At 40.2% G+C, this 25,191-nt stretch overlaps 1 protein-coding gene across 1 annotated transcript in view; it reads left to right on the top strand.

The window, feature by feature from the left end:
• Nucleotides 1-25,191, top strand: part of fdxr (ferredoxin reductase) — a 48,160-nt gene that overhangs the window by 9,044 nt on the left and 13,925 nt on the right. Inside the window, exons 2-6 of the mRNA XM_016991356.2 lie at nt 790-887; nt 9,856-9,951; nt 15,114-15,236; nt 23,199-23,312; nt 25,040-25,141. Of these exons, the coding sequence (XP_016846845.2) occupies nt 790-887; nt 9,856-9,951; nt 15,114-15,236; nt 23,199-23,312; nt 25,040-25,141 (533 nt within the window). The remainder of the gene's footprint in view (nt 1-789; nt 888-9,855; nt 9,952-15,113; nt 15,237-23,198; nt 23,313-25,039; nt 25,142-25,191) is intronic.

Below are 25,191 nucleotides of genomic sequence, written 5' to 3'. Positions count from 1 at the left end.
AATAACATGCATGCATTAGATTTTTTGTTATTGCCAAGTGTAAGACTGGACCTCATTTGATGAAGAATATGGCTGTCTGCTTGGCTGGTGCTTAAACCAAGACATTCAGCTGATTATTTAGTTGTGGATTTCAAAGGCTCTCTTTCACCAGTCTTATCACACTTGAGGAGATAGGCATTTGCTATGTTTTCTTCTCTATGAAAACAATTGAAGAGATCCACACATACTGAAAATCTCTCCTTTGGGCATGTATAAGCATGGGAGAACTCAGGGTGCATGTCAGACCAATGCTGACCACCAAAGCAGTGGGCAGGTCTCCCCTAAAGGCATCCCCTAATAGAGTGAGTGATTTTTCCAATAAGTTTTGGTTTGGCAGGTTGATTGGGGAGTCCGTCTTAACATTACTCAGCCCAGTTTTCAGTAGAGTAGACCCAGTCAATCAATTTCTGAAGGGTGAGTCAGCAGTAGATGAATTCAGTGGATTTAATGTGTTTACTGTAATCAAGACTCAAATAGGTTTTAGGCCTTGGACTGGATTATATGTAATGCAGAGATGGAAATATTGCAGCCTCCCAGATTTTGTTAGGCATCAGCTTTCCACATTTCTTGCTATTTGTTACACTCTTTAAGGCTGCAATGTATTACTTGATTGTTTGGTAGGTCAGTTGCATACTCCTATAACTAGGCTGGGGTTAGGAACTGCCAACTTCTGTGGATCTTGGATATAAAGTGAGGTGCTTCTTCCTTTAATCATTTGAATTCTCTGTTTTGTTCCAATTCTTCTCCCAGGAATCAAGAGGCTGCTTGTGTCTGCTGAAGTCATTCCCCGAATATGCATCGTAGGCAGTGGACCTGCGGGATTCTACACAGCACAGCATCTCTTGAAGGTAACTGATGTGTTTACCAGTAGAGAGTTGAGCTTTCTCAAGTGAGATTATAGATTCCAGAGGAACAACTTAATAACCCTGAAGCACAAAAAATGCTTAATGTGTGTGCCTGGCAAGATCCAGCTTGAATATGCAGTGACTGTTGGCCTTGCCATAACTTGCTTTTAAAAGGTCTTAATGTTAAAATTGGAAAGTTCAAAAAGCTTGGGGAAAAACAAGGTGTCTTCACCGCATACTGAAAAGACTGTACAATATGTTTTAACCAAGTCCTTTAAGGTAAGCATTCCACAATTGGGACGCTGCCACTAAAAGATCTCCTTTCACTGTCTCATTTTTCTTGGCATCTGAAGATGATGACAGGATCTTAGGTAGGTAGGTGAGGGAGGACAAATTCCTTCACTGAACCCAGAAAGGGTAGCATTTCTTATGACTTGGCAATCAAAGTCTGTTTAGGTCTGTAGGTGGTGCTGAAGAGTTATCATTGCCTCTATCCATCCCTTTTTCAATGTGACAATAAGATCCCAGCTGTATGCTATTTTTGCTGGTGGGATCAGCAGGGCTGTAACTGTTTGTCTGGCTGCCATAGCTGTCTCTTGGAAGTACCTGGGATGTTACTAGGGTTAGCAGCCTTTTTGCCCACATGTTACATACCCATGTGGAGTTGTGGACTTTAGCATAGTAGAAATTTGCTTTCTATGATAGGGAAAATGTCTTCCTTTAAAAAAATGATTCTAGAATATCCTGTGTCATAGTTTGAAATATAGCATTTTTTGTGCTTGATGTGAACAAAATTGTAGCAAGTATTACTTTCTACAGCACAAACCTACAAGCACAAGAGGGCCTACTATTAAATTAATCAATGCTTCCTGCCAAATATGTGTGCCCAGATTGGAAGCTTTTTGTTGATTAACTGGTTGCTGTTAATAGGAAATAGGTGATGGGCTAGTTGTAAGTGGGTTAGTGTAGGGATCATCAAAATGTATCCCTAGGTTCTTGTGCAGCCCCCTAGTTTGCTTTGGTGTTCCTCAACATCTTCAGAATCCCCAGACTGACATTTGTCTGACCCCAACCTTTGGATTAATTGCTGTTTCTGCAAACCTTCAGGAAGAACAATGTACATTTTGAAATAACTTGCAGAACCTACCTACTTGTAAATAACTTGATAATTGCTGTCAAATTGACTTTGACTTCTGGTAACCCTATAAATGAAAGACCTTCAAGTCACTCTCACACCATCTATGTTGTTCAGGTCTTGGAGATGCAAGGTTGTGGATCCCTGATTTAATCCATCCATCTGGAATGCAGTCTTCTTTTTCTATTGCCTTCTTCCTTTCCAAACATTGTTGTCTTTTTAGTGAGTCATGTCTTCTTGTGACATGTTGAAAGCATGATATCATCAGTTCAGTCACTTTCAGTTCTAGGGAGGTTTTAGGATGTATTTGTTGTAGGAATTATTTCTTTGTCCTTTTGGTAGTCTATGTTATCAACTTTTTAAAATAAAAATGTTGTTTTTGGGAATTAGGAGTGGACTTCTGGCTATTTGGGGATTTTTGCTTTATTGCTTGTACATGCTGTGGATCTGCCACAGTTGTTTACTTCTGTTTTAGTGGAACTTGCAATGCACACACACTAAGATTACAATGCAGTTTTTTAATATACAGATTGGGCATTCCTAATCCAGAATTCTGAAACCCCAAATACTCCAAAATCATCCACATAGGTGGCTGAGATAGTGACACCTTTGCTTTCTGATAGTTCAGTGTTCAGTGTTCACACACTGTTACCTGTAAAGAATTATTAAAAATTATTGCATAACATTATCTTCAGACTAGGTGTACCCAAAACATAAAACAATGTTGTGCTTAGGCTGGATTTCATCTCTGATATCTCATTATGTAAATATATGCTAATACAGGTGTTCAAAAACTCAAAATCCAAAATACCTCTGGTCCCAAGCATTTCAGATAAGGGATACTCAGCTTGTACTGAGAGTAAATTACATGGTTACTTAATCTCTGCAGAGAGACAAAAGTGAAACCCGAGGAGAAAATGAAATCCTGTCTTTGGTAAAGTCGGTGTCAAAACTGTAAAGTAGGAAGTTTTCCCACCATTGTTGTTCCACATATGTAGCTGATAATAGTCTTATCCTTGCAAGTCTTTTGGGTTTGAGTGACGGAGATGGACTTGGACTCACTCCAAGTCCTTGTTGTTGGACAGCAAAAGACGAAAAAACTGCAGAGTTTTTCATGGGTTCTTGTTTTAAAATACAAGGGTAATTAAACATCGATGGAGGGGAGCGACTGCCTGCATTTGTGCATAGTCAGGTTGGACAGGTTAATTAGCACATCAAAGGCTCTTGGCTGACTGGAAATCTTCTAGCAAGAAGGTCGGTTCAGTGAAATACTAGGGAAGATAATGTAATTAACTGAAAAAGTATTCCAGGGCATGCCTTTACTAAAGGATTTAATGCTTTTAAATGTGAATCTTTATTTTCCTTTTTTAAAAACAAAAAACAAAAACAAAAAGCACTTCAGCAGTCTCCCTTTGGGTGTGAATGAGAGAAATAATATTTTGGTTGCTGATGCTCAGCAGCCAGATTTAACTGTGAAGGATAATCCTGAAAGGCCTAGCACACTGAATTTTAAAAAGAAAATGGATGCCATGGTCCTTTTCCAGCTTTTGAAGGGCATCACTCTTCTTAGCTAAAAGCAAAAATTGGGCCTGAGTTAGTGCCTCTTTAGCATCTGCAAGGCTCTTTAGTTTGAATTAGCTGTGCTGAAAACTTTGCAAATCAACAGTAGAGACGGGCAGATTTTATCTTTGATGGTCAAAAGAAACATACCTGTTTCATATCTTTGTTTATTCACTACCCAAGGAAAGGGTTCTCCCCTGCATCCTGTCAATGGGGACATGAAATGCTTCACGCCATGCAACCAGTTAGTGAAGGAAGAAGGGAATCAGACAGATTTAGGAATCAATGAGTGGTGTTTAAGAGTCTGAATTTGCTAGTGTGTGAACTGTGTTTTAAATATACCAATCAATCTGTTTTATTATGCTTAGCTTTTGTTAGTAAAGTCAGGTCTTCTCTCCTCATTACCTGGGGTTAGGGGTAGAAGAGTCATGAATAAAAAACTGCATTTTTTTTAATCTATGAGAAAATCTCTCTTGGAATCATTAGACCTTTAAGGACATTGATAGGTTTTCCAATAGCTCTGGCAGAAGTTGATCACAGAACTGGACTGGATAGATCTAGAGCAGTGGTTCTATCCTGTGGGTCCCCAGACGTTTTGGCCTTTAACTCCCAGAAAGCCTAACAGCTGATAAACTGGCTAGGATTTCTGGGAGTTGTAGGCCAAAACACCTGGAGACCCACAGATTGAGAACCACTGACCTAGAGATTCTTAAATATATATTAATCAAATTTTCAAAAGTTAAATCCATAAATGTGAAGAGTAGACTATATTGCTTTTGTTTTTATATTCTTTGGCCTCCATGAATTATGGGTACTATGTTCCCTCACTACTTCGCGGTTCACTTTTCGCGGATTCGCTGTTTCGCGGTTTTTCAATAAACTCTAAAAGACTATTATAAATCATAAAAATTACAATTTACAGCCTAAGGAAGGGAGGAAAGAGAAGCCAAAGGGAGAGAAAGGGAGCTCAAGCGGTAACGGGAGGAGAAGGAGGGATTTATCAACATACGATTGGTTGATAAATACTTAAAATAGTGTATAACTACTAAAATAATGTATAAATATTAAAATATATATAGTGTCCCTACTTCGTGGATTTTCACTTATTGCGGGTGGTCCTGGAATCTAACCCCAGTGATAAGTGAGGGAACACTGTATTATAAAGACTGAATTCAGGTGTGGTAGCAGTGAATACAGTGAGATGGTGTCCAGTGAAGTTGTAAGTTGTACCTTGAAGGCATCTAGGAAAGCCTAACTGTTGATGACCACAGTGATAGGACAGGAAGAGTGCCTTAGATTCATGGCAGAGGTGTGGACCAGGGAAAGCCCTCACTCTTGTTGGTGACTGTGAAGTTTGTGCAAGTTTTCACATTTGGTGTTAGGCAAAGTTTTGGCAAAGCCTCTGTCATGATCTCCAATCCTTGACATCTCTGGTCGGCTGACAAGAAACAGATGCCAGCCATAAAACGGGCCAGCCATAAAACCTCAATGACCCTCTGGTATGTGAGAGCCCCTACATATGTGGGCCAAAGAGAAGGTTCTGGCATTTGGTACAATAAAATCTGTTGGAATCTACCAGCGTGTCTTGGTGCTTTTTCCTTTGGAAGACTGACCCACAGCACAACTGGGAGAAGAGAACCCGACAGCCTCACATTTGGTGGAAAAGTGGTGGGTTATGTTAAACCACCACAGAGGTCCCCCCCCCTTTTGCAGGAGTCAATCATGTGATATTATCATAATGCCTGTCATACTGAATTTCCTATGAGCTGAAATGCCCTCGTACCTATAGTGTTCTTTAAAGAATCAGTTCAAGCCAGATAACCTGTTAGTTATGTCAGACTTTTCTTTAAGGACTCAAGAAATTATAATTCTGTGTGAGTGCTCCAAGTTGTTGGCAATCCAAGCCTTTTCTAAAGTTCTCACAAGGTTTTGCTGGTGGAGAAATAGGGTGTTTGAATGTGTTTCTGATTGGATAATATTTTAAAATACGTAGTGCAGTCATGATCATTTTTATGTACTTTTAGATTCCTATCTCATCTCAGTGTGGATGAAAGGCATTGTGTCACATTTTTGGTTTGAAGTATGATAAGAAACATATAGCTTACTTGGCTGTAAGAAAAATGTTTTAATGAACATGATAAAATTCAGAATATTATGTATGTGTATATATTTCTATTGAGGTCTTGCCCCTTTGTCGGTCAGCACTTTACTGCTAAGTAGCTGCTTGGATCTTTTGGGTTATAATGTGAGTGTTGTTAAGTAGCACTGGAGTATGTCTGTGCGTATGTGCGTGAACTTTCAAGTTTGGAGACCCCATTCATTTCATGGAGTTGTATTTTAATAAAGGAACTCAAGAGGTGATTTTGCTCATCCTCTTCCCTGAAATATAGCCTACAATACCTAATATTTATTGGCAGTTTTCCAGCCAAGTATTAACCAGAGTTGACCCTGCTTAGTTTCCAATATCAGATGGGATCTGGTACCTTTGAGTCTTTAGGACTAGAACCGGAGTGCCAATGCACATTTATTAGTACACCATTCATATATGATTCTAACATATTCATGTGCAGCTGACAATTAATTAGGATGTAGGATTTACTCTTTTTAAACAGAACAGCCCCACATGTGTTGTTGTGACTGCGCCTTCGGGGATTATGGTTGATGGGGATGGAATTCGAAGAGGAAGAAAAAACCCTCGTTTTTTCACTGGAGGAGTTTACTGGAGGGTTCACTGGAGGAGTTGCGCAGGAAGCGACTTAGAGAGCTATATGGGGGATCTTCTGAGGAAGATTCAGATGGGGAGATGGATGCTGCGGAACAGGTGGTGGCTGGGGAAGCGGGCACTGAATGGGCACAGCCACCGGAGATGTCTGGGGATTTGGGGTCTATGGATACTTCTGAACCTGGGGTTTCTGCAGGAGCTGATCCCAATTGGGATGCTTGGAGAAGGGAGGATGGTTCTTTAAGTGTTCATGGGGCTAAGTGTGGGCAGGATGATTGGGACTCCGACGAATTGCTAGGTACTCCAGATCCACGAGCTCTAGCTGTGTGGAGCTCAGACTCTGAGTAGATTTGGGACACCTGGTGTTTGGGTGTGAGTGTTTGGTCACCCAGGAGGAAGGGGAATAAAATGGGAATGTTTGGCCACTGCACTTTGCGTGTGGCAAGGTGTTGCTGAGGCGCCATAGGGATCTCTGTGTTTCCATGAAGACTGGACTTGGACTATGATTTGAATCTGCTGTTATCACCTAGCTTGGCTCTCGCTGTGTCTTATCGTGGACCTGTTTTGGATGACTGCACCCTCTTCAGACCTTGGATCGGAATTTGACCTTGCTACTGCCTTCGCCCTGTGATTGATGACTACTATCGGCTTTTGACTCCTGGCTTGCTCTTTGGACACCGCTGTTATCTCCTGACCTGACCTTGGAATCCCGGACGACGTCTTTTCACCATCCTTTTGGAGCCTTCGGCTTTATCCACATTGTGGAAGCAGTCTACTGCATTCTTAGTTTGTTTGTTTGTTTCCTGACCAATTTGGTGTTTTCTTTTGGGAACTGTTCCTTTGAAAACTACAGAGCCGGCTAGCAGGGCTTGGACTCAGAAAGTGCAGTTTGCACTAAGTTTGTTTAGCTTTGTTTTTACCTGCTTGTGTTGCTGAATTACATTTTTGTTTGAACTGCTCTTGAAGCACTGATAGTGAAGTGTTTCAAGGTTTTTTCTGTGTTAACATTACTTTTTGGCTTATCTGCTGAATAAACTCTATTTTTGTTCGCTAATTGGCATCTGACTCTTGACATGTGTCTTCTAAAGTAAAGAAATAAATTCTACTCAGTTCAACATAATTTACTGTTTCAATTTGCTTATTTCAGAATAAGTGGAGACATGAAGATTTATTTTTAAAAAATTTCAGCAGAGCTGTATGAGTTTTTATAAGAGATCTACAAACTGTTGCCCAATTGTATTAGTTGGCAAGAAGTTTCAAAGTCCTGAATATCATAGTTTAATTGGCCATTTCAGTGTGGAGATTGGAAGGTTTTGCTTTTGTTTTCAACAAACGGCAATTAATTTTGACTGAAAAGTCATGGCAGATTATAGTTAGTCTCAGCTGTGCTTGGGAACAAGTCAAATCTGAATTGTAGTTTATGATTCTAACCTGTTCTCTTACATCATATTGTTGGGATCAGCCAAGATGTCACAAGATAGCAAACAAACTTTTGATTTATCCAAAACTTATTTGTCTGTCTGGGTGGTACAAAGGAGTGGAAACAAAGCACAATAATTAGGACCAATGGTATAGCTATCTGTTTAGACTGTGTCAAGACTGCAGACTGAATGAGTGAGTTTCTAGTAGGTGCTATACTTATCAGGTTGCATTTTGGATTATGGAATGATGACACAATGCTGACGTCCCTGATATCCCCTCCCCAACTTTGGGGGAAAACATCCCATTGTAGCCCCTATCTCTTTCTGGGTATGTTTGCTTCAGACTTTTGATGGAAATTTGGAGTGGCGTGGTAAGAGAAACTTCTTGTATGTCCTCCAGCCATTCAATCAAGTGTCCCCAGGTCTGTTCTGATTCCCCATTTACTAAAGGGTAGATTAACATTATTCTGTTGCTTTCAGATTGGATGTTATAGGTCCAGTTTAATTGCTCTTTAAAGGGATTGGAGTTGTCCCAGAGCTGCAAATCACTAAAGCTTAACCAGACAGTTGTGGAGAAGATTAAGGGCCCTTCCAGACAGGATCTGATCCCAGTTTTTTTTTGTTTATCCCAGATTATCTGACAGTGCAAACTCATATAATCAGATTTAAAGCAGAAAACCTGGGATCAGATCTTGGAATATGGGGCCTGTCTGGAAGGGCCCTTAGACAATTTTTGTATATCTATATATATAAAAATGTAATGTGCGTAATTCCCATGGAGTAAACAACAAAACCAATGGACCAAATCACACCAAATTTGGCCACAAAAGACATAGTCATCCAATCTATAAAATTAGGTCCAAATTACAGAAAACCCACCAAAACCAAAAATTACTAACCACACATGCACAGAGGCCCCCTGGGAAACTTGGTGACGTTAGCCAGGTGGGCAGGGCTTCAACAGCTACCGTTTGCTGACGGAGAGGCTTCCTTCCCTTTCCCTGCCCCCTTTTTCCCTCAAGAGAGAGTGCCTGCGGTGAGAGGAAGAGGGCCAGAGGCCTCGGAAGGCCTCCCCAGCATGAGAAGGCAGCAGATGGCTGGTGAAAGAGGGGAATGGAGCCCCAAATGGCACCAAGATGCACCACACAGAACTTGACTCCTCAAAGGACCTCTCCCCACCGCACTTGCATGGCTCCTTCCTTCCAATGGGGATCCTCCATTGCTCACCTTGAATAGCGCTGAACAGCCTTGCAGCTTCAAACACAGGCTGCTTTCCATTACATTATTTTCCATAACAACAGACTACACCACGCCAATGCGTGGCCAAGCACAGTTAGACATATTCCAGACAGGAATCAACCAGAGCCAGCTAACACCTCCCAACAAAGGATTTCCCCTCAGAAACATCATCATCATCATCATCATCATTTATTAGGTTCCTGGGAACCATCAAAATGGACAAAACCTGGCAGCCATCATTTTAAAAAACTCTACAATTTGGACAGTAAATAAAGAACAACAATCTGAAAATAAGGGTAGTCCAGACAGAAAACAATCAGAGCCAGCTAACACCTCCCAACGAAGGATTCTCCCAAAGAGGAAACAACCATGCTTAGAAGCTGCAAGTCCATTCAGTGCTAATCAAGGTGTCTAATTACAACATTCATCCTTGCCTCCCCAACCACAACCCACTTAGAATGACACCACAACAATGCGTGGCCGGGTACAGCTAGTGTTTTTATAAAATGAGATTGTTTCATAAGATTATTTTTGTACAGAGATTGAGCATCCCCTATCTGGTTGAGATAGTGACAGCTTTTCTTTCTGATGGTTCAGTGTACCAACTTTGTTTCATGCACAAAATTATTGAAATATTGTACAAAATTGCCTTCATGTTATATGTATATGAAATATAAATGAATGCCATTTTTAGATAAATATTGGAGATTAGTAAACAAGTGGCCTGCAGGTTGAAAAAAAATTAACACAGTCCCAAACTGCTGTAATGTCAACTTGTATTTTCTGTTTTTACAGCAGTATGATAATAATCTCAGTCAGTACTAGTTCAAGTTTCATGTATTTATTTGTGTTTTGTTATTTATCCTCAAATCTAAATCTCAGTTCATTTCTCAGCACCACAAACAGGCTCAAGTGGACATTTTTGAGAAGCTGCCAATTCCCTTTGGCCTGGTTCGCTTTGGAGTAGCTCCTGACCACCCAGAAGTCAAGGTTTGTGATAACTTTCTCTTCTATTGTCACAGCGAGACAGAGTATAGTATATTGGGGGTGGAGGGGAGAGCATAGGCTGGAATTGGCCTTTTTAAATGCTTGCAAGAGTGGTGTGGTGCAGCCAATTTGCTATTTGCTTCTCTTGGACACATGGATCTCAACCCCTTACCCTCTATCAGGAAATGATGCAAGAGTTTGTGAACCTTGAGATGGCAAACCTGCCTGGCAAGATTTAGGGCTTGGCTTGTGAGACTCTCAGATTCAAATCCTTCCTTGGTTGAGGAGTACACCGGGTGGCCATGGCTGAGCTACCATCTGTCAACTATGCTTGCCTCATATGATGGCAGTGAAGCCAAACGTCTGCTCTTGAGTTCCTCCAAAAATGGGAATACTATTAAAATAGATGTGGGTCCTTCTGGTTAGTTGGAAGGGGTAGGAGAGATTTGAAGGTGAACACCGGCAAGTAGTCAGGCTGTGAAGAACACGATGTAATGGCAGAACTGACAGACCACATGCATCTAAGCCATTTTATCCAGGTTCTTGTGCTTGGAGCTGTGGATAATGGGAATCATCATTTTTTCTTCCTTCTAAACAAATTTTCTAGTTTTCCCAACTAGCCCCCAAGAAGCAGTAACCTTAGAAATATAAAATTGCTGTAAATTATGAAGCTATTGGGGGAGTTTTTTTTTCTTGCTTTATTCTGGAAAAACTAGACTTTTTAAATGGAAAAATATAATATTTGTAGCCATGTACAGACTGAAAGTCATTTTGCTATTTTAGAGACATGAAATTCTTTATACACAATGTTACCTACATATATATATAAATGTAATGTCCGTTTAACTATGGAGTAAACAACAAAACCACTGAACCAAATCACACCAAATTTAGCCACAAAAGACATAGTCATCCAAAATATGTCTTTCAATCAAAAAAAGTAAAAAAATAATTCAAATTACAGAGGATGAGGAAGAGACTTTCTTCCCCTAACTGCCAGTTAGAAAGGTAGGCTCTGCTGCCTTTAGCGCCCCCCCCCCCCCCCCGGGCTGCCTTTAGGCCCCGTCCTTTCATATCCTAGCAACTCCCTCGGCCAAAATGGCACCCAGGGCACAGGCATGATCCACACTGCCTATAAAATACAGATTATCTGATTTGAACTGGATTATATGGCAGTGTAGACTCAAGGCCCTTCCACACAGCTGTATTACCCATTTATAATTTTATATTATCTGCTTTGAACTGGATTATCTTGAGTCCACACTGCCATATAATCCACTTCAGTGTGGATTTTATACAGCTGTGTAGAAGGGGCCTCATATAATCCACTTCTAAGAAGATAATATAAGATTATAAATATAATATGAAGTAATTACTGTGGTATAATAATACAGGACAACATAATCTCTAAAACCAGGACAGTAAATAAAGAGCAACACTCTGAAAGCAGGGAAATTGGGAATTCCAGAAAGGAAACAATCAGGGCCAGTCAACACTTCCCAAGAAAGGATTCCTCCAGGCAGGAAGCAGCCAGGCTTTGAAGCTGCAAGGCCGTTAAATGCTAATCAAGGTGCCTAATTGCAGCATTCATACATGCCACCCCAAGACTATTAATTGCTATTCAGACTGGCCAACCAAGGATTCCGCAAGGTAGAAAGCGGCCAGGCTTGCAAGCAGCAAGGCTATTCAGTGCTATTCAACCTGGCCAAACAATGATTCCCCTACGAAGGAAGTAGCTAGGCTTCAAAATGGCTCTTTGATTGAGGGTGCTACTCCAGCTACTCCAGAAAACAGCCAGGCTTTGAGGCTGCAAGGCTATTCACTGCTATTCCACCTGGCTAACAAATGATTCCCATAAGCCACAGCAACATGTGGCCGGGCAAAGCTAGTTTCACATAATATTATAATGGCTGATATGTTAAAAGTACAGGTTTTTTTTTTGCAAATAAGTTTTGATTTTATTTTCAAAAAAGAGGAAAAAATTAACTTCAATAAACTGTTTAAAGAGAGGGAAAAGATGAGAAAGACAGGAAAGATAGCAGAATATAGTATGTAAGTAATGGAACCATGTTAGTTAAATAGTTCTACACATGTCAAAGATATAGAGGTGGAAAGAGTACCTTTAAGCATATTCTTTAAAGTAGGGAGGAAGTGAAGTAAAAGAAAAAAGTTCCAACTATGACATCTTCTCTAACAAGAGTAACAGATTATCCTTCAGGATCCATATTAATTTCTTTTATCTTCTTTTATTGTCCCTTCTTTTTTCTTCCAACTCTGCATAGTATTCCTTCTCCCTATTTTATCCATTAACTAATTCAAACTCTTTTTTTTCTAACCTTGATGGCAGTCAACTATATATATTCTAAAGTTAATTTCTTTTGTTAGTAGATTAGTAATATACATGTTAATATTTATTTTTATTATTATTATTGGGGCCCCTGGTGGCACAGTGTGTTAAAGTGCTGAGCTGCTGAACTTGCGGACCAAAAGGTCCCAGGTTCAAATCCCGGGAGCGGAATGAGCACCCGCTGTTAGCCCCAGCTCTTGCCAACCTAGCAGTTCAAAAACATGCCAATGTGAGTAGATCAATAGGTACCGCTCCAGCGGGAAGGTAACGGTGCTCCATGTGGTCATGCCGGCCACATGACCTTGGAGATGTCTATGGACAACGCCGGTTCCTTGGCTTAGATATGGAGATGAGCACCAACTCCCAGAGTCAGTCACGATTGGACTTAACGTCAGGGGAAACCTTTACCTTTACCTATTTATTATTATTATTATCTATCATTCACATGGGCTCTACACTATCTATCTATCTATCTATCTATCTATCTCAATCACATCTCGGACTTATTTTTATTTTTGTTGTTGTTGCTACAAGTGGACAAGGTCCTGAAGTATAGGGAACATCTAATCTATAAGGAACCTCTTTAGTTTTGCCAATTTGAGGAACAAGTAATGAATTTCAGTATGAATATAACAAAACAGTAACATTTGTTAAAGAGATAAAATTATTTGGTTTCCTCTACTTCAATTTGGTGGCAGGCAAACACAGTACACTAGTTTCCATTATATGAAGTGAGAAAAGAAATCATGACCAGGAGTTATAGTAATATGATCCTCTACAAAGCCTAATATAAAGATCTTTTACTTACATGGTTTTTAGAAATACATATTTTTAAAACAAAATATTCCATAATCATTTTTTTTCAAAAATTTCAGGGTAAAATGGTTTTGGGGAAAAAATATAAAAAAGGCTCCCCATTGAATTTTCCATTTACCCCCTTTTTTGTTGGACTTCATGTCTCTAAACAAGCTATGCCAAAGCTCCATTTTGTTTTGTTTTCGTGTATTTTGTCATGTTTTTCTTTGCATCTAATGTTATGTTTTTCACATTATTTTAAAGAGCGAATCCCCCAGTAATATGGGATACTAGATTTTGGAGAGGGTAAACTTAACATTGGTAGAAGGTCATTACTATCTTGCCATCATGGTATGTGACCAAAATATGCATATGAAAATATGTGGTATGAATGAGAGGAATGAATGAGTTAGTACATTTGAAGACACCAGTATGTAGACTAAGGCCTGGAAAACTACCTGCTCAGGAATTGTAATTAAAACCTGCTAATGAGACCTGAAATAGTTGATCTGCCCAGCAAACTGTGATAAGAACTGTGACTGATAAGAGAAATGTTTACATCTGTTAACATCTGTCAACATTTGCTAACTTGATGAACTTCTGGGGCAGAGCTGCTTGTTTGCTAACACCAATCAAGAGGAATCAACATCTGGTCCAGGAAACAGGATATTCCAGGATGGAAGACGTCTATCACTCATTTACAACTTTGGGACAACATCATCAGCAAAATATTGCTATATAAGTGACCTTATGAGAGTCCAGAAGGTGTGACAGACAGCGACGCTGTTCACCCGCCATGCTCAGTGGAGATGGTGTACTTGGGAGTGGCAGATCTGCTATGGGAAAGCAGAATTCTGTTCACTGTTTGGGGCCTCCTTTTCTTAGGGAAAGAGGAAGGAGTGCATTTTGAAGTCATGGTCCTTTTGAAGTTTTGGCGTTTTGGTGTTTTGGAACTATATCTTGGCAGGCAGCAGTGGAAGCTGGGTCTGGCCTAAGCAGGTGCTTCTCCAAGAAGGGAGAAAGAATATGGTAATATTTGTGTGCATGAAGATGGATGCATGTTGTGTGTGAATGAAGAATGAAAATGTAACCCCCCCTTTTGTTTGTTTCTTAGCCAATGTAACTATAGGTTGTTTGTGAATCCAATGTAGTTGCATAGAATCTGTATGTTTGTATGTCTAAATGTTGTTCTTTGTTGTTCTATAAAAATTCTGCTATACCTCTCAGACTGAAATTGCAATAAAAAGAACCTATGCTTTAAAGTTATTGAAAAGTTATTCATAACAGTATGTTAAAAAACATCATCAGCAACAACAAAAGTGTTCTGGCCTAGATTCAATTGTTAGTCTTTTAGTAAGTTATACTGATTATTAGTAGATCAGACTGTATACATCAATATAAACTTGGTAAGTCAACACTTATAGAGGCTCAACAGATCTACTTGATTTGGAACATTAAACTGAAATTGGTTTTCTAAAATGATGAGGATCATGCAGTCTTCTGGATATTCCCAGACTGCAACTCCTAGCATAACTGTGATGACTAGGGCTGCTGAGAGATCCAATGCAAAAGCCTCTGGAGAGCCATAGATTCCCTCACTCTAAATGAATCAGTGTGATATTCCATTTTGCACTCTTTCACTTCATGTAGCTAAAAAAATACCAGCTGTTGGCTGTGGAATTGGCTCCTTTGTCGATGATTGCACCTTTGGGGAGAAGAAACCCTTTTATATATGCCCTTTTATATATGCTCCTTTTTAATGGTGTTGACTGGCTCGGTGCCAAGCCTTGGATCACAGTGTGATTTTAAAAATGAGATCTTCTTTCCAGTTGTCAGATAAGAGTCTCAGAAGATGCAGCCTGAAGGAGAGAGGAGATGCTCTCTTAGATGGCACAAGAAGGTCACCAGTGACCTTCATTCCCCCTTTGCTGCGTGCTTTGCCATCTTCTCCTGCCTGGGTGTTGTGGGAGAAGTTAGGAGAACCTATCAAACCGGAACCCCTCTTGCCCTTTCTCCCAAACAGAATGTGATCAATGCATTTACGCAGACGGCACGCTCTGATCGCTGCATCTATTCTGGGAACGTGACAGTGGGGAAGGATGTCACCATAAAGGAGCTGCAGAAGGCTTATCATGCCGTGGTTTTGGTGAGTTTGCTTCTCTGTGGGATTGAACAGCAGAGAAATTTGCCAGAATGGATGGGGAGAAAAACAGATCAATATTCAAACAGTAAGTCCTATGAGTAGATAGCCACATTGGTTGAGTGATGCATACATTTCTTTATCCATCCGTGCCAGCATCACAATATTTTTTTTGAAAATGTTTCATTCCATTCTGCTCCTGGGGCCCAGGCCCCATCTCCACTGCCATATAATGTAGTTCAGAATGCACTTTTAGTTGAGATTAATATAATTCACTTCAATGCAGTTGAACTGCATTATATGGATTGCAGATGGGGCCCCAGTTAAAATGTGTAAAGGGAGCTACTTCTAAATGTTGATTTGCAATTGAGTCATTTTGGCTGTTGGGATTGGAAGGACTCCACGTAGGCATCTCTGAATCAGGAAACAGGTTCCTGAAGTTATGGCAAGTTCAGAGTTCAAAATCATCCATTACAATTATGTGACTGTGAGCGTGAAATCTATAGCAACTGTCCTTGTAGCTTGCTTTAATGAATGTTGAAATAGCCCGCTGCTTTCATAGCATTTTAACAGCCTCATTTATCAGGATAAATTCACACAATCAAAAGTCCATGTACAGTTTTAGAGAATTATTTCATCCCTATATTCTTGCCAGAAGAAGATGTCAGCATTGGTAAAACAAAGGAAATGGTTTTATCTTCACCAGTCTTCCATAGCCTCAAGCAGAAATAATATAATTATTCTCATGACAACAACTGAGAAAATCAGACCAAGGCCACAGATCTGATACAGGACATAGTTTTACATAAAAGTCTTCCTCTCAGATAGTTTTTTAGGAATTATTTTGGGGTAGCAAATGTCTGAACATCTTGTCATAAATATTTAGTTCATCATTCACGAGAGAAGTATGCCATTATCCAATTCTTCATCATTTTTTTCTTGGCGGAAAGGCTTCAGGGAGAAGATAGGGTGTTTTATAAAACAAAACACATTTTTTCAGGCCTTCACATTTCTCATTTTCACCCTGAGAGGAAAGTTCTCCACACTACCGTAATTTGCTCTACTTGGGGCTAGCCTTGAAAAATGTTCATAAGCAGCTCATGCAAAATACATATAGTGATAATGGGGAAATCAACTCCTCTGATATTTGTTAGAAAACAAACTTTGCCAATAGTACAAAATACAACGAAGTCCTCACTTGCCTTGTAGATAATTTTATTGTCCAGAAGGTACCGTAGAAGAAGCAACAAGGGGATCAGCTATTCTGGATCTGATTCTAACCTACACTGAGGATCTGGTCAATGGAGTGGAAGTGGAGTTATTTGGTTATGTTGGTAGAAAAAGGAAACGGTAGGGCCTCTGTGAGGAGAAGGTGGTGAAATGCTTACAGGAAATAGGGAAAAGGCAGAGCTGCTCAATGCCTTCTTTGCCTCATTCTTCTCCCAAAAGGAGATTGGTATTCAACCTGAGCAATACGGAGTGGATGAGGTAATTGGGGAAATGCAACCCAAAATAAGTAAAGAATTAGTCCAGGAATACCTGGCTACTCTAAATGAATTCAAGGCTCCATGGCCAGATGAACTACATCCAAGAGTATTGAAGGAATTAGCAGAAGTCATTTCAGAACCACTGGCAATAATCTTTGAGAATTCTTGGAGAACAGGAAAAGTCCCAGCAGATTGGAGGAGGGCAAATGCTGTTCCTATCTTAAAGAAGGGGAAAAAAGAGGACCCAAAATAATTATTGTCTAGTCAGCCTGACATCAATACTAGGAAAGATTCTGGAGCAGATCATTAAGGAGGCAGCAGTCCTTAGAAAGGAATCCTATGATTACGAAGTTAGCATGGACTTCTCAAAAACAAGTCATGCTAGACTAATTTTATAATTTTTTTCGATAGAGTTATAAGCTTGGTAGAGATCAGAGAATGCTGTGGATGTAGCATATCTTGATTTCAGTAAAGTCGTCGACAAAGTCCCCCATGACTTTCTTGCAAGCAAACTAGTCAAATGTGGATTAGGCAATGCTACTATTTGGTGGATCTGTAAATGGTTAAGTGACCAAACCCAAAGGGTGTTCACCAATGGTTTCTCTTTGGCTGGGCTGTGGCGCAGGCTGGTTAGCAGCCAGCTGCAACAAATCACTCTGACCAAGAGGTCATGAGTTCGAGGCCAGCCTGAGCCTGCGTTTGTCTCTGTTCTATGTATTGGCAATGCATGTTTGCCTTATATGTGTGCAATGTGATCCGCCCTGAGTCCCCTTTGGGGTGAGAAGGGTGTAATATAAATACTGTAAATAAATAAATAAATAAATAAATAAATAAATAAATTATCTTTATCCTGGGAAGAAGTGACCAGTGGAGTGCTGCAGAGTATGGTCTTGGGCCCAGTTCTGTTCAACATCTTTATTAATGAATTGGGTGAAGGTTTAGAGGGCATGCATATCAAGTTTGCAGATGACGCCAAATTGGGAGGGATAGTTAATACTCCAGAGAACAGGTTCACAATTCAAAATGACCGTAACAGATTAGAGAGCTGGGCCAAAAGTAACAAAATGAATTTCAACAAGATACTACACTTAGGCAGAAAAATGAAATGCAAAGATATAGGAAGGGTGATGCCTGGCTTGACAACAGTCCATGTGAGAAAGATCTTGGAGTCTTCATGGACAACAAGTTAAACATGAGCCAACAGTGTGATGCAGCAGCTAAAAAAGCCAATGGGATTTTGGGCTGCGTCAACAGGATATAGTGTCTAGATCAGTGGTTCCCAACCTTTTTTAAACCAGGGTCCATTTTGAACAGGGACCACTTGAACAGGTACCACTCTTCAACATTAGTTCCAAAAGGGTTACGAATCAGTTTTGGGTCAACTTTAGATTTGGTTTGGTTATTTGGGGTGCTGATTCAGATAATTGCATTGGATTGACTACATCAGCTCTAGTTTCTGATATAGAACACCTCACCTCACAACCTCTGAGGATGCCTGCCATAGATGTGGGTGAAACGTCAGGAGAGAATACTTCTGGGACATGGCCATACTGCCTGGAAAACACACAACAACCCTGATATAGAACATATGCCATCCAGTAGTTGCCATCTGCTCACCCACAGAAAACCATATTTAACCATCTAGAGGTGATGTTGTCTATCCAATGCAATGGTCAGCTCTGCGGAAAGAAGCAGAAAAATCTATATATATAAAAGAGTGATGGCATCACGGCAATTCACAAAACAACAAAAGTACAGGCCCCCCAACCTCAAAATTTGACAACACAACCCATCATCCACGCCTCAAGGTTGATACAACAAAAAGAAAAGAAAAATAAAGTCCTAATTAGAGGGAAAGGAATAATTGTTTTTATCCAATTGCTGCCAGTTTAGAGGGCTAATCTCTGCCCACTTGGTTGCCTAGCAACCAGCCAAGGGACAGCCAGGTTTCAGTAAGGGGACAGGCCGATTTAGGCCTCACTTAGACTTCTTCCACAGATTATCTAATTTGCACTGGATTATATGGCAGTGTAGACTCAAGGCCCTTCAACACAGCTATATAACCCATTTAGAATCTTATATTATCTGCTTTGAACTGGATTATCTTGACTCCACACTGCCATATAATCCACTTCAGTGTGCATTTTATACAGCTGTGAAGAAGGGGCCTCAGATAATCCAGTTCTAAGAAGATAATTTAAGATTATCAATATACAGTAGAGTCTCACTTATCCAACGTAAACAGGCCGGCAGGATAAGTGAATATGTTGGATAATAAGAAGGGATTCAGGAAAAGCCAATTAAACATCAAATTAGGTAATCGTTATACAAATTAAGCACCAAAACATCATGTTGTACAACAAATTTGACAGAAAAAGTAGTTCCATGCGCAGTAATGCTATGTAGTATTTACAGTAGAGACTCACTTATCCAACACTCGCTTATCCAACGTTCTGGATTATCCAACACATTTTTGTAGTCAATGCTTTCAATATATCGTGATATTTTGGTGCTAAATTCATAAATACAGTAATTACTATATAGCATTACTGTGTACTGAACTACTTTTTCTTCCAAATTTGTTGTCTAACATGATGTTTTGGTGCTTAATTTGTAAAATCATAACTTAATTTGATGTTTAATAGGGTTATCCTTAATTCCTCATTATCCAACATATTCGCTTATCCAACGTTGTGCCGGCCCGTTTATGTTGGATAAGTGAGACTCTACTGTACTGTATTTACAAATTAACCACTAAAATATCACAATGAATTTAAAACACTGACTACAAAAACATTGATTATGAAAAGGCAGACTGCGTTGGATAATCCAGAACATTGTATAAGCGAATGTTGGATAAGTGAGATTCTTCTTTAATATGAAATAATTACTGGGATAGAATAATGCAGAACAATATAATCTCTAAAACCAGGACAGTAAATAAACAGGGGAATTCCACACAGGAAACAATCGGGGCCAGCTAACACCTCCCAACAAAGTATTCCCATCATCAAAGTCTGGAAAATCCTCTGTTTTCTCAGGGCCACAGACAGTAGAAGCACATAAAATATCGAAAACAATACCACTCTGAAAACAAGGGAATTCCAGACAGGAAACAATCAGGGCCAGCTAATACTTCCCAACAAAAAATTCACTCAGGGAGGAAACAGCCAGGCTTTAAAGCTGCAAGGCCATTACATCCTAATCATTTTTCCTAATTGCAGCATTCATACTTGCCTCCAACAAACAAAAAAAACCAATCAGAAATATTGTATATTCACAACCTTTAGGAAATAATATCCCCTGATGGCGCAGCGTGTTAAAGCGCTGAGCTGCTGAACTTCTGAACCGAAAGGCCACAGGTTTGAATTGGGGGAGCGGAGAGAGCCCCCACTGTTAGCCCCAGCTTCTGCCAACCCAGAAGTTCGAAAACATGCAAATGTGAGTGCATCAATAGGTACTGCTCCGGCGGGAAGGTAACGCCGCTCCATGCAGTCATCCCACATGACCTTGGAGGAGTCTACGGACAACGCCGGCTCTTCGGCTTAGAAATGGAGATGAGCACCAACCTCCAGAGTCAGACATGACTGGACTTAATGTCTGGGGAAAACCTTTACCCTTGACCTTAACTACCACCAATTCCTCAAGACTTTATTTCCCATACCACCAGACTTCGCCACAGCAACGCGTGGCCGGGCACAGCTAGTCTATATATATAAAATGATAAAGTTGTTTGCGCAGTGACTATAACAACAAAACTAAACATCCCAGAAATACGAAATTTGGCAACACAATGCAAAAGGCTTGCCTCCAGGTTACAACAACACAATCACACCACAAAACCACAATCCAGACCCACAAAACTCACAACAACGCATCATGTGATAACAACACAACTAAACGCCCCAGAAATACAAAACTTGGCAACACAATGCAAAAGCCTTGCCTCCCGGTTGTAACAACACAACCACACCACAAAACCACACCGGACCCACAAAACTCACAACAACGCATCATGACTATAATAACACAACTAAACGCCCCAGAAATACGAAACTTGGCAACACAACACAAAAGCATTCCCTCCCAATTGTAACAACACAACCACACCACAAAACCACAATCCGGACCCACAAAACTCACAACAATGCATCGTGACTATAACACAACTAAACGCCCCAGAAATACAAAACTTGGCACACAACTAAACGTCCCAGAAATACAAAACTTGGCAACAGAACACAAAAGCCTTGCCTCTCAATTGTAACAACACAACCACACCACAAAAACAGAATCCGGACCCACAAAACTCACAACAACGCATTGTGACTATAACAAATACAAAATTTGACAACACAACTCATCCACCTCCCCAATCCCTACATTCATACTTGGCCTCCAAAAAAAACAATTACAATAATAACAATGAGAACAACAACAACAATAAGAATCAACACCATCACAGGCAAGAAACAGCCAGGCACTGAGGCTGAGAGGCCAGTCAGTGCTACACTGGGCCTCCAAAAAACAATACAGTAGCATCTAAGTTATCCAACCTTCATGACCACTACAACAACAATAATAATAAACACCTACACAGGCAAAACAAAAAAAGACTATTGTACCACAATAAAAGTATAAACCGCACTCAGCAGAATCAGACATTACAATTAACAACAAACCAAAGACAACAGGGATCTCAAGCAATTATCAATCAAGACAAAAATTGAAGAAGGTAACAGACTTCAAATACTACTACTAATGTGAGTATAAAGAAGGTGGAGGACACAGCATCAATACAACCTAATGTAGACTGACCAACACCACCAGACTAAGCCACAGCAACGCGTGGCCGGGCAAAGCTAGTAAAATAATAAAGAGACTAGGTTCACGGACTAGGTTTTCGTTCTTGTGGCCCACTGCTGGCCACGGCCCACAGGTTGAGAACCACTGGTCTAGATCGAGAGAAGTCATGGTGCATTTATATTCAGCTTTGGTCAGACTTCACTTGAAGTACTGTGTCCAATTCTGGGCACCACAGTTCAAAAGAAATATTGACAAGCTGAAATGTGTCCAGAGGAGAACAACTGAAATGATCAAAGGTCTGGAGACCATGAGTCCCTACAAGGCTGGATGGCCATCTGTCAGGGATACTATGATTGTGCTTTCCTTGCATGGCAGGAGGTTGGACTAGATGGCCCATGTGGTCTCTTCCAACTTTATTATTTTATGATCAGCAAGGTTGTCTGGTGTATCCAAAAGAAAAACCCAACAAGGGAGATATTACACACTCAATGAATGTGTAAAATTTAAAAATTTAAACTTATACTTAGGAAATGGATGAAAAAAATCCTTTAGTTCATATTTTGAAAAATATTTGGCTAGCTGATGAAGCCAGTTAAAAGTATAGTTTTTAAAATGTTTATTTCTTCATTAAAATATTTCTATCCCACCCTCCTGATATAAAATTGAGGGGAGGGATTACAATTAAAACAATATAAACACTTTAAAACAATTCCAGAGGGGAAAAAACATAATTTAAATAGGAGAAAAGTATATTAAACCAATCACAGAGTTAAAGCAGAAGAAAAGGCTAACACAGTTAAAGCCATGTAAATGTACACTTAGCAAAAGATTAGGTCTCAATGGGTTTAATAAAAAGTCTTGTTTTAATGTGGAAATCAGTGTCGGTACCAGTCAGGCTTCTGAGGGGAAGGTGGTACAATATGACTCCATCATCACTTAGTGTCACAGCTGAGAGTATATAATTATACCAGGACTCTCAGAGAAGATCTCAGCTGAAGGGGAGGTGGGGAAGGTATCTCTGTTGGTCAGGCAATTCACTGTTTTGCCCTGCAGTTTCTCTGATGTTGGCTCTATTATCAGATCAGTTTGGTAGGTGCTTTCCCATATACTAGCTGCACAAGAGTACTATTATTTATTTCTGATGGTAGCCAGGCAGATCTGACTACTTCTGCCCTCACCCCTTTGTAATGGAGAGTGCCCTCAACTACCCCAATGCAGTGTCCACTCCATAAATTGTTGGAAAGGACATGTTTTTGGCAGTTGATGAACAGTTTGCCAGAAGCACAGTTTTCCCAGACTGTTTTGGCTTGGTCTTATGTATTATTGCATTGGTGCTAGAACACCTCTCACGGTGGACTCTCCTCAGCAATTCCCCTTAGTTGTGTACATGTGAGCAATATTATATCAGAGGAATACAAAATCAATGGGAGGCTTTTTAACAAAGAAAGAGGCAGATATCTGAAAACTGAGCTTGGTTGTTTATGCTCGCATGAAGCCTATGCGGGTTCAATACTCCAAGGAAATGCTTTCAAACATGTATTCTGTTGTGAGTATTTCTCTCTGTGGAAGGAAAGAATTTCTTTCACGTTGGACGGAATTGACTGTGTGTGTATTTGACTTACTCCGTGAAATGTGTGTGGTTTTCTCTCCCCCTGTATCTTTTTTCTCTCTGCAGAGCTATGGAGCTGAAGACAGCCGGAGGCTTGGGATTCCTGGAGAAGATCTTGCCGGAGTCTATTCCGCCAGAGCATTTGTGGGATGGTACAACGGCCTGCCTGAGAACAGAGATGTAAGGATGTAGGTTCCCTTACGTACATGCACATAGATTTGCAAACACATCTGCACCCAGACATCACAGGGCTTTCCACATGTTTGAACACAGCCATCCAGGTTGGGCTTAGTGGCTGGCTGAAAGGCCTGCAATTGGAAAAGATTAACAGATGTCAAATTAAATCCTCTTCAGATTTACAAATGTGAACAATTTGCATGGCCATAAGAAGAGATTAGCTGGCTCCCTCTCTCAGAGGTGCCATAAGGAAAGCTAGAAGGGATGCTTCTGCCTTTGAGACAGGGGAGAAGAGGCAAGAATATTTCACACAGAATGCCTACCTATGTGGTTGCAAATAAACAGTATGACTGTATGACTGTTTTCGTGTCACAAAACGTGTGCTAAGAAAACTGGCACAGGGTGGTGTGTCTATGGCTATATAAATTTGGCTCTATAATAAAATGTTATGTCTCAAATAATGCTAGTATTCGTAGCCGTTGTAAAAACATCATGGGCTGCAGGTTGCTCACGGAATAACTAGACCATGCGATACTATATTCCGCTATCACTTGCTGTAATGCCCTTCCTTCCTTCGTCCAAAGACCTCTGTATAGCATTCGTAGTCCTCTCCAGCCCTCTGAGTATCCACCTTTTCTGTCACCCAGTGAAATCAATGTGGGGCCATTAAATAGGGAGAGAAAGTGATAGGTTGAAAAGGAAAACATTCTTATAGTGCAAAACAGCATGGTTTTGTGGGAAACTCATGTTAAAATCCCATTTCAGCCAAAGAGATCACTAAATGACGGAATATGAAAGGGCCCACAGGGACTGAAAAAAAGCAGTGTATTCTCTGTACTCTTTAGAGTAAGACTGGGAAGTCAGGGTAACAATAACAATATTACATTTAAACAAAATATTTACAGCTGTGGGTTCAACATTAGGTGAGAGGGTGGGCTCCAATACTGCTTGTTGTGGCTATTGGGAAGGTGATGGTTATGCTTGACAGGGATTTTTTTTGCCCTGAATGTTGCTATTTTGTAGGGGAAATGGGTGGAAATGGTTATAGGGAACCATATTTTAGAAGGAGGGGGCTGTGGATGTGTATATTTGCCAAAGCTTGTGGTGTGTTTGGAGTTTTCCTACACAAAGCTAATATGAACATAGGGAAAATAGCCTTTTATGAAGTTGACTCAGTACAATAGAGTCTCACTTATCCAACACTCGCTTATCCAATGTTCTGGATTATCCAACGCATTTTTGTAGTCAATGTTTTCAATACATCGTGATATTTTGGTGCTAAATTCATAAATATGGTAATTACTACATAGCAGTACTGTGTATTGAACTACTTTTTCTGTCAAATTTGTTGTATAATATGATGTTTTGGTGTTTAATTTGTAAAATCATAACCTAATTTGATGTTTAATAGGCTTTTCCTTAATCCCTCCTTATTATCCAACATATTCGCTTATCCAACATTCTGCCGGCCCGTTTATGTAGGATAAGTGAGACTACTGTAATTGCTTTGAGGCTGAACTACTCACTGCTGTCTGGTTGTGAGAAGTGTTGTTAATTCTTTTTTGCCTCTTCTGGGCTGACCGACTTTGCAAGAACCCTTTCAATAAGGTGCTGCCTGTTGGTTAGCCATGCAGACTGGTCTTAAAGCAATGGAGTGATTGGGTTGGGAATCATTGCAGTGTTGGATGCTGAGAAATGGCTGAAGTAGGGGAATCTCTCTGCCCCTGCAGCTGAAACCAGACCTGAGCAGTGAGACGGCTGTGGTCCTGGGACATGGGAACGTGGCTCTGGATGTTGCTCGGATTCTCTTATCACCTCTTGAAATTCTCAGGGTAAGTTGGCATAAAGCGCAGACTGTTGTTAAATGGTAAAAAGGCACAAG

This window comes from Anolis carolinensis, chromosome 2 (assembly GCF_035594765.1).
Source record: "Anolis carolinensis isolate JA03-04 chromosome 2, rAnoCar3.1.pri, whole genome shotgun sequence".
NCBI classification, from domain to species: domain Eukaryota; kingdom Metazoa; phylum Chordata; class Lepidosauria; order Squamata; family Dactyloidae; genus Anolis; species Anolis carolinensis.
Note: the sequence above shows the minus strand (reverse complement) of the source record. Positions and strands in the feature narration are given on the sequence as shown.